This window comes from Eretmochelys imbricata, chromosome 1 (genome assembly GCF_965152235.1).
Source record: "Eretmochelys imbricata isolate rEreImb1 chromosome 1, rEreImb1.hap1, whole genome shotgun sequence".
Taxonomy (NCBI): Eukaryota; Metazoa; Chordata; order Testudines; family Cheloniidae; genus Eretmochelys; species Eretmochelys imbricata.
In genome coordinates, this window is record NC_135572.1 from 139,874,854 (window position 1) to 139,892,808 (window position 17,955).

At 40.2% G+C, this 17,955-nt stretch overlaps 1 protein-coding gene across 10 annotated transcripts in view; it reads left to right on the forward strand.

Annotated features, from left to right (window-relative positions):
* BEND2 (BEN domain containing 2) overlaps positions 1–17,955 on the forward strand; it is a 37,514-nt gene that overhangs the window by 10,279 nt on the left and 9,280 nt on the right. For 7 of the 10 annotated variants that reach the window (XR_013346081.1, XR_013346084.1, XR_013346082.1 and 4 more), the window contains 7 exons: positions 5,070–5,224; positions 7,953–8,024; positions 8,225–8,299; positions 10,353–10,457; positions 14,049–14,574; positions 16,179–16,379; positions 17,324–17,445. Coding sequence is in view for 7 of the 10 variants with exons in the window: in XM_077816415.1 (XP_077672541.1) it covers positions 5,070–5,224; positions 7,953–8,024; positions 8,225–8,299; positions 10,353–10,457; positions 14,049–14,574; positions 16,179–16,379; positions 17,324–17,445 (1,256 nt within the window). In the remaining 3 variants the exon portion in view is untranslated. Of the gene's footprint in view, positions 1–1,081; positions 1,258–3,484; positions 3,582–5,069; positions 5,225–7,952; positions 8,025–8,224; positions 8,300–10,352; positions 10,458–14,048; positions 14,575–16,178; positions 16,380–17,323; positions 17,446–17,955 lie in introns of those variants that run through there. The other 3 variants (XM_077816423.1, XM_077816438.1, XM_077816409.1) reach the window with 3 other exon arrangements.

The following is a 17,955-nucleotide window of genomic DNA, read 5'->3' on the forward strand; positions in this document are numbered from 1 at the left end:
TTTTCTATTGTTTTCTGCTTGACAGTAAAGTTTACTCTTGGTTTTTGTAGATTTCCACTTGAAAACACATTGATATTCCCTATCCCTTCTTTTCCTCATCTCTCCCCAGCTATAGTGAGGGGTATTTTGTTTGTTTTTGTTTTCTAATACAGTAGAACAAACATGCCAGGTCATTTGTTTGTGAACCAGCAGCGACAGATGGATGTCAGCCCAAGTCTCGGAGGATAATTTAACTATTATTTCAGAATCAGCAGAGGGAGCATGATGATCATTTTGTCAGCGTGCCCCTCCCCCCCCCCAAAAAAAATGGTGGGTTGGTGGTGGATGTTTTTAAATAGCAGGCAAGTAAGGAATTTTTAAAGACTGCTGTCATAGTAAGTAAAAGTTGGCAGCTATTCCATTTGAGGGTGTCCAGCACTTACAATTAAAAGCCCCTGTTTTCAGCTGTTAACTGTCATGTTGTCTTGAGTGGCTCACAGCTGAGAGCGCCAGCCTCAGGGCAGACTGTCAAAAAGAAGGGCAAAATCCCCAAACTGGTTGTATTTTCTATAATTATATTTCACCAACCCAGTAACAAGTGTGAACTCCTAAAGTACTGTAACAGTCTTAACATCAAGTCACAGACAGTCCCCTTGGGCATTCCAGTATATCTTGCCATCCAGGCAAGCTGGACTATATGGTAGATGGTCACTTTACACCAAAAATCACAGCAATATTCAGGTTACTCCAGTCCCAAAGGACCAGTCACCTTAGGTCGATTGTACTCAGATCTCAAATCAAAGACAATGCCTGTAGCCAATCCTGTAATAAACTAACCAAAGATTTATTAAGTAAGAAAAGAAATAAAGTTATTTACAAAGTTAAAACAGGAAGCATACGCACAAATGAGTTACAGTCTTAGATTTAAAAAGGTAATATAAGCTTCTATAATAAGCAGCTCTATATGTCCTCTAGGGGTGACCCAAGCTAAGCATCATGGGGATCTCCTCCTTGTGTTTAGGAATCTTTGCCTCTTAGAGTCCAGACCGCATAAAGACACCCAGTTTCTCCTTGTCAGGCATTTTTATCCCCTTCACTCCAGAATCCAAGCTGATGGGATGAGTTCATGCACACGCCTTCCCTTCCTGCAGGGAGTGAGGAATGCAGTCAAGAAGGTCTCTGTCCTTTGATGCTACACAATGTCTCATTTGCCTTCATTGGGCCATCTTGTTTGCAGGACGAGCACTTTACCTTCATTAATGCTGCTTTTCTTGTTTGGTGAGTTACACAATTACAGAGGTTTACAACACAAACACTCAATATAACTTTATACCATGAGATACAGATAGTATATGTAGGATTAATACATGTAGCATCCTACAAGCATTTCATAAAGTCTAAACACATTCTTATAACACCAATGTCTATTTCTGGTCTGTCTATTTAAGTCGGACTGGTTTCCGGCTATGGGTTTGTCATTGTTCACTGAGGCCCTGGGCTTTTGGCATGAGCTGACATCTGGTCTGTCAGCATCAAAATAACTTTTCCAGACTTAACCATTTGGACTGAAATTGTCCGTGTTTGTTCTCTGGATTAAGCTGATATATTTTTAATAAAAGTTTCAGGAAAAGTGCTTCAGCCATTTTCAAGAATGAAGTTATTTTCTGGGAGTCCATGGGGCTGTGTCCTTGGTCCCCTTCTCTTCTTGTACTATGCCTTATCTCTGAGTAATCTCATCCGCAAATTCAGCTACCATCTTCACCCTGACAACTCTCAGATCTACTTCTCCACTCCAGACCTGTCTTCTGTCCAAACTGAAGTGTCCGTCTGTCTATCTCTGAACCTCTTTGAGGATATCTAGGTATCAGCTCAAGTTCAACATGGCTAAACCAGAGTTCTTAATCATACCCCCCGCTTCCCCATCCCCTCCTTTCTTGATCATTGTGGACAACACCACAGTCCTGCCTATCATTCAGGCCTATAACCTAGCTATTATCTCCATCTTGGACCTTTCTGTAAGTCCTCGCATCCAGGCTATGTCTAGATATTGGGGGTTTTTTCTGCATAACATCTTTAAAATATGACCTTTGATATCCCTTCACACCGCTAAAACTCTCATCATCTCACTTGTCAATTACTGCAATGTCTTTCTCTCTGGCTTTGACAAATGCAGTTTTGCCCCTTTAGTATCCATTCAGACTGCTGCTACAAAGAGAATTCTCCTAATCCATCACTTTGACCACATCACTCCTATCTTCGTATCCCTCCACTGGCTCCCCTTTTTTTTATTGCATCAAGCATAAACTGTTGCTTGTAAATCAATAGAAGCTAGGGATTGCAATGGGAGATCAGGGCTGCCCCATTGTGCTATACTCTGTTTGCACCTACAAAGCCGTTCATGTCCTATCCTGTCTCTAACTATCATCTCTCATTCACTATCAAGATGTTGACTTCTGTCTCAGATTGGCCAATGCTGCCAGTGTCTATTGTCCACTTGTTACATTTTTCAACAAGTATCTTTCTTCTTTCTTCCATGCTGCTCCTCATGCTTGGGAGCAGCTCCCTATAAACATCTGCAAAGCCACTTCATTGTTCTCCATAAAATACCTTCTTAAGTTTTTTTTTTTTTTTTTTGCCATAATGTCTGCAAAAAGATTGGCAATGGTTAGGCCGCTCGTGTGCTGAGACCACTGCCTGTCATGCTAACCAGTATTGTCTCATTGTTTCCTTGTACTCCCCCATCAGTTTGTCTGTATCTATCTATCTATCTGTCACCTCATGTCTTATACTTAGATTGTAAGATCTTTGTGGCAGAGACCATCTTTTTTTACAGCACCTAGCACAATGGGGTCCTGGTCCAGACTGGCTCTCGGTGCTACAGTAATACAAATAATAAAATTAGGCAGAAATAAGTAATTCTGCTAATGTTTTTGTCTCCAGCTGTTTCTTTTAAGAGCTTTTTCTTTAAAGAGTTCTTCTACTTTCAGGGTTTGAGGTAGGAACTGGAAATTTTGGCAGGAGAATAGGCTTGGAGGCTGAGATATGCCTTTCGCTTTCCCTATGAAAATCCATGAAGATTTGCCAGAGTTCCAAGCCATTGGAAATTGCCATTTGCAGATGCTCAGTAGAATTTGCTAAAGGGTTGCTGCAAAGTTTCCAAAAATTCCATGTTTATGGACAGTCTTAAACTGGCATGTCATACCTTCTCAGTGCTTGACTTTGCAACCGTAGCATAGAATTTGTATGTAATTGTAGTGTCATTGTTTTTGATGATGTAGTTAGAGACATGACAGAACTTCCATCATACAGGAATTTCTTATGATTTGTGGGACCTTAGGTTGTTAGAGGGGAAGTAGTAAGGTCAGAATGAAGAGGTGAGAGACATTCCCACTGCCTGAGAGGTGAAATTGATTAGGGCTATGATTTGCTGAGTCAGTGCAGAGCAGGAGAGGGTGGGGGTGTGTGTGTGAGCGAGAGAGAGAGACGAGCAGTCTTTTGCATTGTCTGTGTTGCAAGTCATCCATACTAGTTTAAACTGTGTTTCTGGACTTTATGGGCTAGATCCCCAAGTGGCCTCAAGCAGCATATGGTGCATCTTTGAGGTGAGAACATAGGTGGCTTTACACTCTTTTCTCCGTTTCACCCCCAATCATGTTGCAAGTTGAAAGAGCCTCATGTATATTAATAATTATTTGTTTGTAAATCAATAGAAGCTAGGAATCGCAACGGGAGATCAGGGCCGCCCCATTCCTCTAGGCCCTGTACAAATGCATAACAAAAAAAGGGTCCTTGTCCCAAACAGCTTACAGCCTAAGTGTTGGTCAACACTGTTCTCCACTTGTAAGGTAACTCCCTTCTCTTCATGTGCCAGTATATTTATGTCTGTATCTGTAATTTTCACTCCATGCATCTGAAGAAGTGGGTTTTTTTACCCACAAAAGCTTATGCCCAAATAAATCTGTTAGTCTTTAAGTTACCACTGGGCTCCTTGTTGTTCTTGTGGATACAGACTAACACGGCTACCCCTCTGATAAGTATAAGATGAGCGCTAGTAGATGAAATACAAAAAAACCAATGAGGAAGCACAAGATAACAAGGGGACTTGCACTGGCAGATAGCAGCTCTCAAGGAGCAACACTGCCAGCCAGGATCACATCACCTGTTAGCCCTTCGTTTCCTGTCCCTATTTTTAATTCCCTTTGTGCCAGTTCAAAGGAGACTTGAGATGGGCTGAAGATCTGGCCCTCTAACTTGGTTGTAAAGTTTAGGATAAAATCTGGCATATGATTCTCCTTCAAGAAGCCGTAACTTTTTTTTTCTATCAGTTGCAGGCAAACTTAATTCAGTCATGTAAAAGTTACAAAAGTATTAAAATAGAAGTTGGCCAATGTCAAGCATTTGTTTGCAGATGTACAGTTTTGCTGTTAAATGTTTATCAAACAACATCAGTTAGTTTGCTCTAGATCATCAACTTTTTGGGGCAGGGATTAGGACCAGACCTTTTTCTTCACACGGCTCTTCACAGAGATAAACACGCTCAAAAATTGAAGGTGATAAACAGAGTGAATACTTAGGGAAGGGAAAGATGAGGGTAAAGAAAATACAAATAACGGTGAGTTGTGTATCGCGTTGTGAACAATGCGTTTAAATTCTGATTCCTAGGTTTTTGTTGTGGGGAGGGTTTTAAATGAAGAATGAGATAAGGCAAGAAGAGGCGTAGGTACTCAGGAGTGAAAGTCAACAATGGAAAGTATGGCAAATGAAATGCATTTTGAGGAGGAATTGGAAGGAATAAAGTTTAATAAAAGTTAATTAGAGGATAAAATGAGCAAATAATTTAGTGCTTGATACGTAGTTAGATAGTAATTAACCTTAAATGGCCAGGATGCTGCAGTTTTAAAAATAAGCTATTGTTCTTGCTTTTCATGACAGATGTCTAATTCATAGATTCCAAGGCCAAAAGGGACCATTGTGATGATCTAGTCTGACCTCCTGTATAATACAGGCCATAGAATTTCCCTGAAACAGTTCATGTCAATTCAGTGGGAGAAGTTTTCTGACATGCTTTCTTTTAACTTTGGCTTTTGTAGGAGGGGAAGGTTTGTCAGTACTGAGTGAGCCAGTGGTGTCACAGATGAGCCATTCTGCAGGTGTGCAGAGAGATGGTCAGAACCCAGAAGAAATGGAGTATGTTTTTTTGCATAAAAGACGACGACTTACCCCCTCTCTGGTGAGAAATAGCATGGTATGTGTAGCTAAACAAACACTTGCTCTGCTTTTTCAGGCAAATTGCACTGCTATTAGCAATTCCAGTTCTCATGTGAGAGAATTGTCTTATATACTTCCCCCTTTTGTGGATTATTATTGTTTGTATTACGGTAGTGTCAAGAAGCTTTTATAAGGGTTGGAGCCCCATATTGGTAGGCATTGTACATGCGCAGAGGAAGAGACAGCTCCTTTCCTGAAAAGCTGACACTCTAAGGATTGGTCCTGCAAGCAAACCTTTGACATGCAAGCTCATATTCTTCTAAAAAGCAGGATACATTAGGGACGCTTCCTTCCTTTCCCACAGGTTTCGAGATGGAATGATACCAATCATCCTTCCTTACCTGTTACTGATGGGCAAATTATTGGGCAAACTATGTCCAAAAATAGACCATGCATCTCGCACATTGATGCATATCTGTGGGCAGAACTTGGCTCATAGCACAGAGCTATACTTTAATGGCCAGCTGAAGAACATAAAAAAGTTTACATTTTAAATATCAACAAAGTGGTCTTGTCAGTACTAAAACAGGGCGCCAGATTATATTTGAACTCTGCCAATATTACACATTATATAATTTTTCATTTGAGTAGTGTGACAGAAATTTGGTGTAATTAAAAAAAAATCAAATGCAAAATAGTTTATGCTGGACAAGAAGGGCTTCTCACATCTTACATGTAAAATGAGCATCTTTATTTTAATTTTTTAAGTCTCTTTCTCCACTGGGTGGCACTGTTGATTCCTGTCTACAGGAAATTTTCATATAACAAGGGACAGTATGGGCATGTGTACACTGCAATTAAAAACTGGCAGCTGGCCTGTGCCAGCTGATTTGGGCTCAAAGGGCTCAGGCTGCAGGGCTGTTTAATTGCAGGGTAGGTGTTCAGGCTTAGGCTACAGCGTAAGCCCTGGGATCCTTCCACCTCACAGAGTCCTAGAACCCAAGTCAGTTGGTATGGGCCAGCCACAGGTTTTTAATAACAGTGTACACATACCTCTTTCCCCTGGCTTCTGAAGAGGCACTTCCCATGGGCTCTTTTGTTACCTGCATGTTTTGTTGTGTCTGCTATTTTACTTAAAATGGTCTTTCCTGAAGAAGAGACCAGGCCCTGGCTGTTTTGTTCTTCACATTAATGAAAGAAGAGCTTGTGCTAAACAAAAGATCTTTATTTTTAACTTTTTACATCCACTTTAGCATCACATAACCTGGAGCCTGCTCCTAGCTATCGTAAGTAGCATTCTGTTCTGAAAACATTCATGGAGCCCTACATTCCTATGGGAAAGGCCACCCTTTGACTCTCCAGCCACATCCTTGCATAGCAATAGTGACTGCTCCAAGAGCCATGCCAAAGAACGTTAATGTTTCAGGAGTACAAGGACACCCAGTGTCAGATCAGGTTTACCCCAACATATAAAGACTTGTCTGCAAGCAAAGTTGCACTGATTTAAACAAATGTTTGACTTTTAAATTGACTCATTTAAACCATTACAAAAGGCTTTGCAGACATTCTTAAATTGATATTAAACCTGACAGATGTTTGTACATTGTCTAGCACAATGGGGCCCTGGCTTCTAGGGTTTACCAAAATACAAATAATTCACTAAATTGATCAGAACTATTTAAATTGAGATAAGAACAGTTTTAAGAATTACCAAAATAAGAACATCTAACATGGTTTTGCACTGGTTCTAACTAAATCTGTTTAAAAACTGATATAAGTTAAATCTGTTTACGTAGTGGCAAGGCCTTAGTTGTAAAAAAAATAAGTTTTTTGTGAAACAGTCAGTGGAAAGATTTCAGGGGTTTTTTTTTTTGTTGTTTGTTTGTTTTAAATTGCAGTGAATTTTTTAAATAACCATTCCCTGCAGCCTAAACACTTCTCTGTTGTTTTAGTACATGAGTAATTGAAAGTGATATTGACTAGTAACTGACTACAAACAAAAGTGAAATTGGGTAGCTTTGTCCTTGCTGAGAGACATGCAGCAAGTAAACCTTACAAGATGTGAAAAATGTGGATTTTGTTTCTTTATTTATTAATAAACTCAAGTGTCAATAAAATGTACATGGATATGTATATATATTTATTTGTAATCCCTATAAAGGAAAACTGACTTGAAAACTTATGTCACAGTTACGATGTGACTAATACTAGAACAAATATATATTAATCTGCGGTGTTTGAAAACATCTTCTTCATTAGTTGCTGTACTTAATATATTAAGCCAGTGCCTTGGGTTCCAGAAAAATATATAGGTCATCTAGACCAGTGGTTCTCAAGCAGGGGTCTGGGAGCCCCTGGGGGGCCGCCAGCCGGTTTCAGGGGATCTGCCAAGCAGGGCCAGCATTACACTTGCTTGGGCCCAGGGCAGAAAGCCGAAGCCCCGCTGCATGGTGCTGAAGCCTGGGGCTCTAAGCCCCAGTCGCTCTGACCCTAGGCAGAAGCTGAATCCTGAGCAATTTAGTTTTACAGGGCCCCCTGTGGCATGGGGCACTGGGCTATTGCCTTCTTGCTACCCCCTAGCGCTGGCCCAAATTTTTATATGCAGAAAAGCATATAGCTGTGGCATAGCTGGGTCGTGGAGTTTTTATAGCATATTGGGGGGGCCTCAGAAAGAAAAGATTGAGAATCCCTCATCTAGACTGTTTTATGCCATGTATTCTGTGATTGCTCCTAATTTTACATGTTTCTAAATATTTTTTTTCCAGATAAGATCCAGGGAAACAGAATATGAAGATGGTGGAAGCGTTATTTATGAATATGAACCAGATTATGAATGTGTAAGTCTTTTTATTTATTTTTTATTGCTTTTTTGTTGGTAATGACTGTTGCTTTGGGGGTTCATTACAAAAACAGTTTTGTTTGTTTTTTTAACATGATATGAGATCCTAAAGCTCGGTGTTTCTCTGTATATGTTTCTGGCTGCAAAGCATTATGATTTCAAGTTTCAGCTTAGCTTCTTTATTTTGAAATGAAACAGGGAAGTGTTGTCTCTGAAGCGTCCTACACAGGAGATCAGCAGAAAACCCTTATGGAAGTCCTCAACTATTGTCAGGTACCACATTTTTATCTAAGAAATAGTTTATAAACCTCTGAAAAAAAACAAGGCAAAATTATGTCCTGTTTCTATCCCTGTATATGTGCCACTATAACAGCAATTTGCAACTCTATTGCACCCAGTTGTTCATTTCTATAAACTTCACTTGACTTAACTGTAAATGCATTTTGCTTATTTTTGATTGACTTTTTTATATGCAGCCACTGAGCCTTTTACAATGTAATTAACCTGAGAGTGTCTCCAAAGGTCAGTAGTAATACAACATATGTAATACAGAGTCCATTGATTTACTTCAAGGAATTGCAAGGTAATGGGAAATGTTTGGCATATAGATTTTGAAGGCATCTGATGTTTGCTTTTAGAATATTACCTTATTCAGAATCTTGTTATTCAGGCTGAATTAGGAGAATTTATTGCTTATGTTATCTGAAGTAGTAACTGGCAAGCTGAATAACTGCACCAGTGAAGTTAAAACTAAATGAATATCTTACTCATACAGGTGACCAGTTATAGTAGGGCTACTCCTTAAAGTAATGGGTTGGCCCTCTGTCCTTTAGGGAGCATCTCCTTCTGGAGTGATTTACAGCTAAATGTTAATTAATGTCATGTATGCCTTACTGCTTGCACCAGGGCTGCATGATTAGGCCATTGTACATTGCTTTTAATACACAACAATTTAAGCTTTTATTGCACCTTATTATGCTGAGGCATTTCATGGTGCTTTGGAGTCTCAATTTATGCAGGGCTATTGTTACTAAAGCAATAGCATCAACTTGAAATCTAGTTAATTTTATTTTTCAAATTTGGTTTTATAGCCACATTTTCTATTCTTTTTAAAAATTTCTTTCTCTCCCGAATTGTTGTGTGATAGAACCACACAAAAAAGCAGCAGAAACTGACTGTGCTTTGGAAACAGTGCTACTGATCATACACTCTGAAAACACAACTTGTTTCCTCTCTACTCATTTAGTTCAGTAACCTTCTGTGTTACTAGTAATAATAGTAGACAAAATTGTTCAGGTGTGTGATTTTCCTAAGTTTGTATGTATGGACAGCTGTTGGCCTTTGAACTCCAGTTTGATTTACATGGCTCTTATATCTATGACATGTTGGGGTCTTTAGGGTCTTTACAGTACTGTTACTTTAAAACTTTCATATCGGATTCTCCAAGTAAGGCAAAGTCAATTTTTAAATCTGTGGGAGACTCAAATTTCTGAGCTTGAAAAAAGACTGAAAATCAGCCAAAATGTTCTGGCTACTTTCAACCAACTAAGTGTTTTTCAAATTCTGTTTTGTTTTTTTTCCCTTGAGTGTAATCAATGGGTATGCAATTGATTTCAGCATTATAATCATTTTGAGGCTTGGAGCTGAAACTGTTGTTCTCTGGAGCACCTACACTTGTCATCTTACTTTGGAATACAGATTCCTCCAAGGTATATTTCCCATCAGTGATGTAGAAATCAATACCTCATGAGCTATTTATCAGTATCTCAGCCACGTATTTGGAAATAGATAATTCTATTTTTAAAGGTCTCTAACTACCCATAAAGTAGTGTTAAGCCTATGATTTAAAGGTAGTATGACTCTTCAGATAACACATAATAATTCTTCTTGTGCCACTTGTCTACTTCTGAGTTTGCTTGATATCTCTTCAATGTGAAATAAAATGCACCATTATATTAGATAAAAATCAGCTGTATATTGGGTTCAGTAGGAAGAACAACCGTTCAATTCCGGTCATGTGCAGCAGGATGTTAAAACAGCAAGAGTAAGTCTTTCCCTGAAATTAGATCTTCCAAGAGAAGCATGCTTTTTCAAGCTTGAAATTAGCCTGTGGTTATTTTTCCTTGTGGTGCATAAGTAAATCAGCCTATAATTCACTTTACGAAGCGTATTTATTATCCACTGAACTGTTGCAAAGTTTAGACTTAAGGAAGGAACTTCAACCTTAATGAGACTTCCTTGCTTTTGTCAAATTTAAATGTAGTGCTTTTTATTTACTTTTCCTCTAAAAGTAGAAAAATTCCATTAACTTCACATTTATTGCCAGGCCATGTATGATGCCATTCAGAAGTTGGATAAGAAATTTGATCTGCTTCATCGAAAGGTTTCAGAAATGCAACACACCCGCATGAAGCCATTGCTCCTCAAACCTGTGAGTATTAAAGATCTGAAATGTTCAGAGTCCCTTTTCAAGCATGAGTAGAAATTAGAGGGTTAAACTCTCTCCTCACCTTCCACTGTGGTCAGAAGTGGATTTAGCATCCATTAGAGGCAGGTTATTATATACTACTTGGCATTCGTGAGGTCAGTCCTCTATCGGTGTAGTAGCAGCCAGAGTCAATTTAGTAGGCTAGGTCAGGGGTTCTCAGGACAAATTTTTTGGTGGCCTGAGAGTGCGGCCAAGGGTTGTGATGGATTCTCCATGTTGGACAATTTTTAAATCAAGATGGGATGTTTTTCTAAAAGCTATGCTTTGGAATTATTTTGGGGAAGTTCTATGTCTCTGTTATATAGGAGGTCAGACTGGAGGAGTGGTCCCTTTTGGCCTTGGAATCTATTAAACCATTTCTTGAAGGAATGAGTGAGGGGCCAGTCTTACTCCATACAAATGGAGGGAGATGGCAGGAGGTGGTGGTCCACCCATCTTATACTTTTTAGACCAGTGGTTATAGAACTCATGTAGGAGACCCTCTTTCAATTCCCCCATCTGCCTGAGGGAGAGGATTTGAACAGGGATCTCCCAGCCCTCTTAGAAGAGTGTTCTAATTCCTGAGCTATAGGATATTCTAATGTGGGGCTCCCTCCATCTGTCCTGTTGAAGCTGTGGCGCTTTGGATAAATACAGAGTCATTGGACCAGAGAGTTAAGTCCAGTGGTTTAGCACACCCACCGGGGAGGTGGGAGACTGAGGGTGAAGTCTCCCTGCTCCAATAGCTATTGCATTGTTTATACACAGTAGAACAGCATCAATAGAGGAGACTGAGAAAAGCCCAAATCAGAATATCTCAGTGGTTAGAGCACTCTCCTGAGAGCTGGGAGACTCCTGTTCAAATCCCTTCTCTCTGGGAAGGGGAACACTCACCACCAGTGCTGCCTAGTGACTGTGCAGGGGTGTGGCAAGTTGGAGGCCCAAGAGGAAGACCCCTTTCTTAATACAGCTCCACCCTGCAGCAGTCTGTCCTTTTAGTGACTCAGCTCTCCAGCCAGGTCATACTTTCAGTTCACTCCTTTTGGGTTATGTATCAAGGGTCTAATAATGGGGAAGTCTTCAGAATTCAGTGAGGGATTCAGGGCTTCCCCTGGAGTCTTGTGGTCTGGACCTTTGTACCTTCACTGTCTTCCCCCAGTTAGGTTCTCTGCAAAGGGACAGACTTCCATAGTCGTCCCACTTTAGGAGTTGGTAGGGGAAGCCTTGGTCTACTCTCTCTACTGGGCTCTGATCCAAGGCCCAATGGTAGCCAGCTAAGTCCTACACCTTAGGGTGCTATGCGGCTGACTCCCTGGATACTTCCTACCTGTCCCACTTTTCCTACAGGGTAAAGTAAATAGCTAAAACACAAATAAAGTCTCTGCCTTCAGAGAGTCAAAGGTCCCTTCTTTATACGCTTGGTCAGGCCACTATCACCATGCCTCAGGCAGCAAGAGCTCCTGTGGTGCTTCTTTCCAAGGGCGCAGGCAGCTCACTTCCATTATCTGCTTGCCGCTGAGCTACTCTGCTCCTCTTTTTAACTTCCTCCTCTAGCTTGTGCAGACATTGTGAGTATCCTGGGGCAAGGCTGGCTGGGCCCAGAGTAGCGCTTTAGCCCTGTTCTTTCCAGTGTGGGGGGGCTTGTACACCCCATTACACTCCCCCTCTGGCAGAGAGGGGGAGAATTGAATCTAGGTCTCCCCTATCCTGGCTGAGTGCTGTAACTACTGTGCTAAAAGTTATAAAGTGGGTACCACCACTTTCTCTTTCTCCTCCTCCTCCTGGATATTGAATCAGTCCTGATCTACTAGGTGTGCTCAGAGCATGCCTACCAGACCAGGTCCTGCAGGGAAGATAGATGATGTCCTCCTCTGCTTCATGCGTCACACTGGGATTAGATAGGAAATAGACATCTGGACACGTAGTGTGAGGCAGCAGTGTGCACACCCAGAAACATAGGCCCCTGGGAAACTTTTATCTGGAAATTTAGGTGCTGAGGTGAGTGTAGGCACCCACAGGGTTAGGTGGCAGTGAAGGGGAGTTTTGTGGATTGCAGTGCTGCCTAAAACTGGGACTTAGGCATCTAAATCTGGGGCTTAGGTGCTTAAGTCCCTTTGTGGATCTGGGCTTTAGTCTTGATTTAAAGACTTCAAGTGATGGAACACATATCACATCCCTGTATCATCTGTTCCAATAGTTAATTATTTTTTCGGTTAAAAATTACATTTATTTTCAGTTCGAACTTTACTGACTTCAACTTTTAAACTAAAGAATCCTCTAGTTTCAGATAGCTTCTCCATGGGTAGGTAATTTTAGGCCATGATCAAGTTGTCTCTTAAACTTCTCCTTAATAAACAAATTAGATTGTGCTCCTTTAGTCTCTGATAGTAAAACATGTTGTCCAGGCCACAAATCATTGTTGTCATTTCTGACCTCCCCTGTTTTTGCTGGAAGAGTTGTTGGGTGTCTTGGAGAATGTATATTTTTAGCGCTTATTCCATAACTGTTGTTGTTTAATAGTTTCACAAAGGCATTCTTTCTCCAAAATGTTGTTAATTGAAACTAAAGCATTTTTAGTAACACCTATTATTTCTTTCAATTGCTCCAGTTTTATTCCCTTAATGCAGTGGTGGGCAAACTGCAGCCCATCAGTGGCGGCCGGTGAGACAGTTTGTTTACATTGGCATGGCCGCCCATAGCTCCCAGTGGCCACAGTTCGCCGGTCCCAGCCAATAGAAGCTGTGGAAAGAGATGGCCAGCACGTCCCTGTGGCCCATGCTACTTCCCACAGCTCCCATTGGCCAGGAATGGTGAACCACGGCCACTGGAAGCTGTGGGCAGCCGTGCCTGTGGACAGTCCAATGTAAACAAACTGTCTCACAGCCCGCCAGCAGATTACCCTGATGGACCGCAGGTTGCCCACTACTGCCTTAATGTCATCACTTCACAAATCATTTCCAGTCATCATGACATCTTCCAGCCGAAATAGGACCTGCACTTCTAATGCATCAAACAGATAAAAGGGTGTCCAGCTGAGACAAGACAAAACTGTTCTGGCCTACTTTATTGTAAAGAAACCAACCAAAATAAAAAGTGCAAAACCAAATGTTTTGCCTTTAATGCAGCAGCAGGAGCATCAACTTATAGCTCAGCAGGTCGGTGACACCAACTGATGAATTTTTCAGCAAATATTGTACAAAACTATGCCCATTATCAACTACTAATATATGTACAGTCTGTTCCTCAGCTATTTATTTAGCTCTTGAAGGAATGTTATGCTAGCAGGTGATTGGGAAGAACTTTAGAATCAGGATGCAAACACAAGAGAATAATGCTGTGTTGGTGTCTGGACTATGTTGGTGTCGAGTGAAGGTAGAGACCGAAAAACATGCAGTAGTTAGACTCATGGTCAAGAGGTCAGAGCTATCTTTATGAAAAGACTATAGTTAATGCTAAATAGTTAGGATGAGATCTAATCTCTCGTTCATGAAGGAAAAAAACAAAACAGATTTGTGCAATTTTACCTTAATTATTGTTTTCGTATCACATTTGCAGAGGCCCATTGGATTTACATACAGAAGTTCCAATCATTTATCCCATGGAAAAATTAGAGTACAGAAACCAATGGAAAGAGAGTCAAGTCTTCATATCTCTTCCCCGGGACAAGCAGGGCATAGCCCATCAATGAGGGTTAGGCTACAAAAGAGCCATCTCCAGGCCAACTCTGCAATAAAACCGGTTCAACAAACTCTTCAACTTGAATCGCAACAACCTGTGCTTAGGCAAAGCCCACCCCTACCCACTATAGTCTCCACTCACTCACTGCATCCACCATACACAGTGGCTAACAGGATCCCTGACCTTCCTCCACAACCAAATCTCGTAACCACAGTCATGGAAAGCACCACCAATGTTGCACCCTCAGCAGTGGGTTCCCCAATGGTGTCGTCGGTGATGCCAACTCCATCTGAAACCAGTTTGGGGAGAAACACCATGATGATGAATTACCGGGCCTCACCGGGAAGTGCGAGCATTAGTAAAGAACTGCCATCTTCTTCTGTCTCTATCAATCCTAGTTTTGGTGAGTTACAAGTCACATATGCTCAGTATCGTAGAGTGGAAAATTACAGTGAATAAAATGCATGTATAAGGCGCTCAATTTTTTTCTTTAACAAAAATAAATGAGCAGAGCTGACTTTCTCTTTTTGCATTTTAAAAGTGGATTAATATTTAAAGCTTTCTGAATAAAGCTATTGGGTGTGCATGATATACAGGAAGTCCACTTTAACACTTGAAGTCAAATATTCAAAAAGTTAGTATGTACACTGTACTAACACAAATACTCAATTGATTCTTACATGTTACTGATTATTCTGATGTGCAGAATAACTTGGGCACTTTAACAAATCTTAGTTTACAGCAGATATTATGCTTCAGGATTGCATTAAGAATGAGCCCTCTTCTTCTTTCATTGTCCTACTGATAAAAGTTTTTTTTTCATGCTGCCAATGGTACAGAACAGCTAGGACTCCCTGCAAGCCAATATGCATCAGTAAAATCTCAGCAGCCATTACAATGGAAGTGCAGCATATTAGAGTTTCTCTAAATCTAAGGATTTCCTTGGTAATGCTTTCATGTGAAAACTAAATATTCTCATATATAATGAATACTGACGATAATTCTATAAAGAATATGTCGTCTATAAAGCAAGGTGTGGAACATAACTTACAATAGGTTCTGCATTTGAGAAAGCAGCTTAATTGTTTTGTGTGTAAGGAATGCTAATTCTTGAATGGGATAAGGCAGAGGTTCTCTAATATTTTCATTCTGTGGACTGTTTTGTAAGAGAGACCCGACCCCCTTCCCCGCCCTCCCCCCCCAAATGCTCCAGTACTTATTTTTCTAAAATGTTTAATTCTGTGGATCACCAAAAAGAGCTCCATGAACCATTTCACCATAAGAGGCTGGGAATGAGTGACAGGGGATGGATCACTTGATGATTACCTGTTCTGTTCATTCCCTCTGGGGCACCTGGCACTGGCCACTGTCGGAAGACAGGATACTGGGCTAGATGGACCCTTGGTCTGACCCAGTAGGGTTGTTCTTATGTTCTAGGTAAGCACACATGACACAGGCAGATGTTAAGTCCCTTCATGATGTACATATATACCCTGAGTCATGTGGAAGGGGACATTTTTTTGGAGTTTAAAAAATAAGTGAATCTGTGAGTGAAGAGTAATATAAATAATGGGTAAAGTGTTCAAAGGTGCCTCAACTTCTGCTTGTGCACACCTAATAAAATGGACACTCACACCCGATACCTTTGTGAGATGTTTCCTTGAAAATCAAGTATCTGCACGTAGTAGGTCATTCTGAAAATTTTGTCTCGTACGCATTTAAATGCTTTTAAAAAATGCTATTACTATTATTTAATCAATTTTGGGTGCTTGATATGAGTGAGCTAAGAATGTTAATTCCGTCTGAAGATACTGCCCGAAGCTATTTCTGCATCTCCTGTAAGTGCAAAGATAGAGAATATATAGTAGATCTAGTTTTGGTAACGAAAGGTTAGGAAATATGAATTTACTATGTGATAAAGGTAAAGAGAGAAATTGGTTTGGGGAAGAGCTCCTTCTTTTAACAGATTTGTGCTAATCTTTTAAAAAATGTTTTTGCTTTACAAAGAATATGTTGGTGACCCAAAGAGAAATGTAAAGGTTCTTGGAAACTATTTGATGAAAGCCCGACAAAAGACCAAACCGAAGTATGCAGCACGTTACCTAGTCCGTGTCTTGTTCCCCAAGGAAACATTGCTGTGTAGCATTATGGGTGTCAGTGCACGGGGGCGCAGAACTTTGGATCCTAATAAGGTTGCTGCAGTTAGAGGTATGCTAACTTACAAAACATACAGAGTTCACTTTTCTTCCTTTAGCAGTTTTCTTGAATTCTTAAATTATGAACCTTGCATTGTGTCCTTCAATCTGCCTTTTTGTGACTTGTTATCCAGCAACTATTACATTACCTGGTAGTGAATATTGCTCGACTGTGCACCTTTGGGTTCTGTGGGGAACTTTTATCTACCCTCATTTACCCTCAACTATTATCTACCTTAACATTTACCCTCAAATGCTCAGTGTAAACTCTTTCAATATGTATGGTAGTTTCTCTGATGACTCTAATTTCATATTTTTCTCATTAATCAATCAGAGCTGATCATATTCATTTTGTATTATGAGGCCATAACACACATAGGACACAAGTTAATGGACGTGTCAACATTTTTCTCCTAACCCTCCATTTCTTCCTTTTTTGAAAAGTGGTAAGGGTGGCAACATTTTGAGAAATGCCCTTCCCAGCCCCAAACCCACATGCGCCCACCTACGTACACACTAGCTACTCGTTTTTGTAAGACTCACAAATCAGGCATTCATTTATTCTGTCTTGGCAGAAAGCAAACCACAGTCCATATGAATGATATATGTTAGCCCATTTGCTTGTCCTGTCGTCTCTATTGATAGGTAGTTTGTTTGACAATTTCCGTGTATCTACTAAGAAATAAGGAGCATTTTCATTATTCAGTATCAGGTACAGGGAAACTTTTCTGATGCATCTCATTTTTGTAATGAGATGCAGAAGTTTTACTGTGCCTGTCTTGAAAAAGTACCAGTCTACCATACATTTCCTTAATATAAGCTAAAATCTAAAACTCATTCACAACCTTGGCAAGCACTTGAAATTTATCTCATTGTGTTCTCTTATTTGACTAAAGATCTTTTTAGTGCTTCTTTATTATCACATAGTTTAAAAGACTTCCTACATTTTGTGTGCAGAATTTCTTGCAGCTCATTTCCCAAATTATGACCTGAGTGAATATGGAAGAGACTGGAAAACCTGCATCACAAACGTCAATGCCATGATCCGCTGCTTACGCTGTGAAACCAAAATAAACCCAGTAAGTCATCTCCAGGTTTAATAGTTATTAATGAGAGAGTAAATGGTTTCTTACAGAATTAGATGTATAAGTAAATACCTCACCACTTGAGCCCCATAATTTAAGACTCTTCGGGACTTATTTTGTCGTGGTTCAGCACAGCTCCACTGACTCCAGTCACAATGGTATGTGTGGAACAGTGTCAGCATTTTTATATTTTACAGTATTAACAAAAGATACACACACATACTGTATTTTCATTTTAGGATTTTGTAATATTTGCCTATAGATAGTAAAATTTGTTGCAACTTGTAGTAATTTTATAGAATAGTTACCAATCTTACCAAAGTTTACGTAGCTAGTTATTAGAAGACCTGTGTGATCTGAATTATTCCCAGTCATCTAACCCTTTAACAACATGCATAAATCTTTGCAGAATAGGGGTCCTGTATAACTAGCTATGCCACTCCCCCGACTTCTATCAATAATGCAGATTATCCCTTGTTAGAATTTATTTTTAAGAGCTCTTCA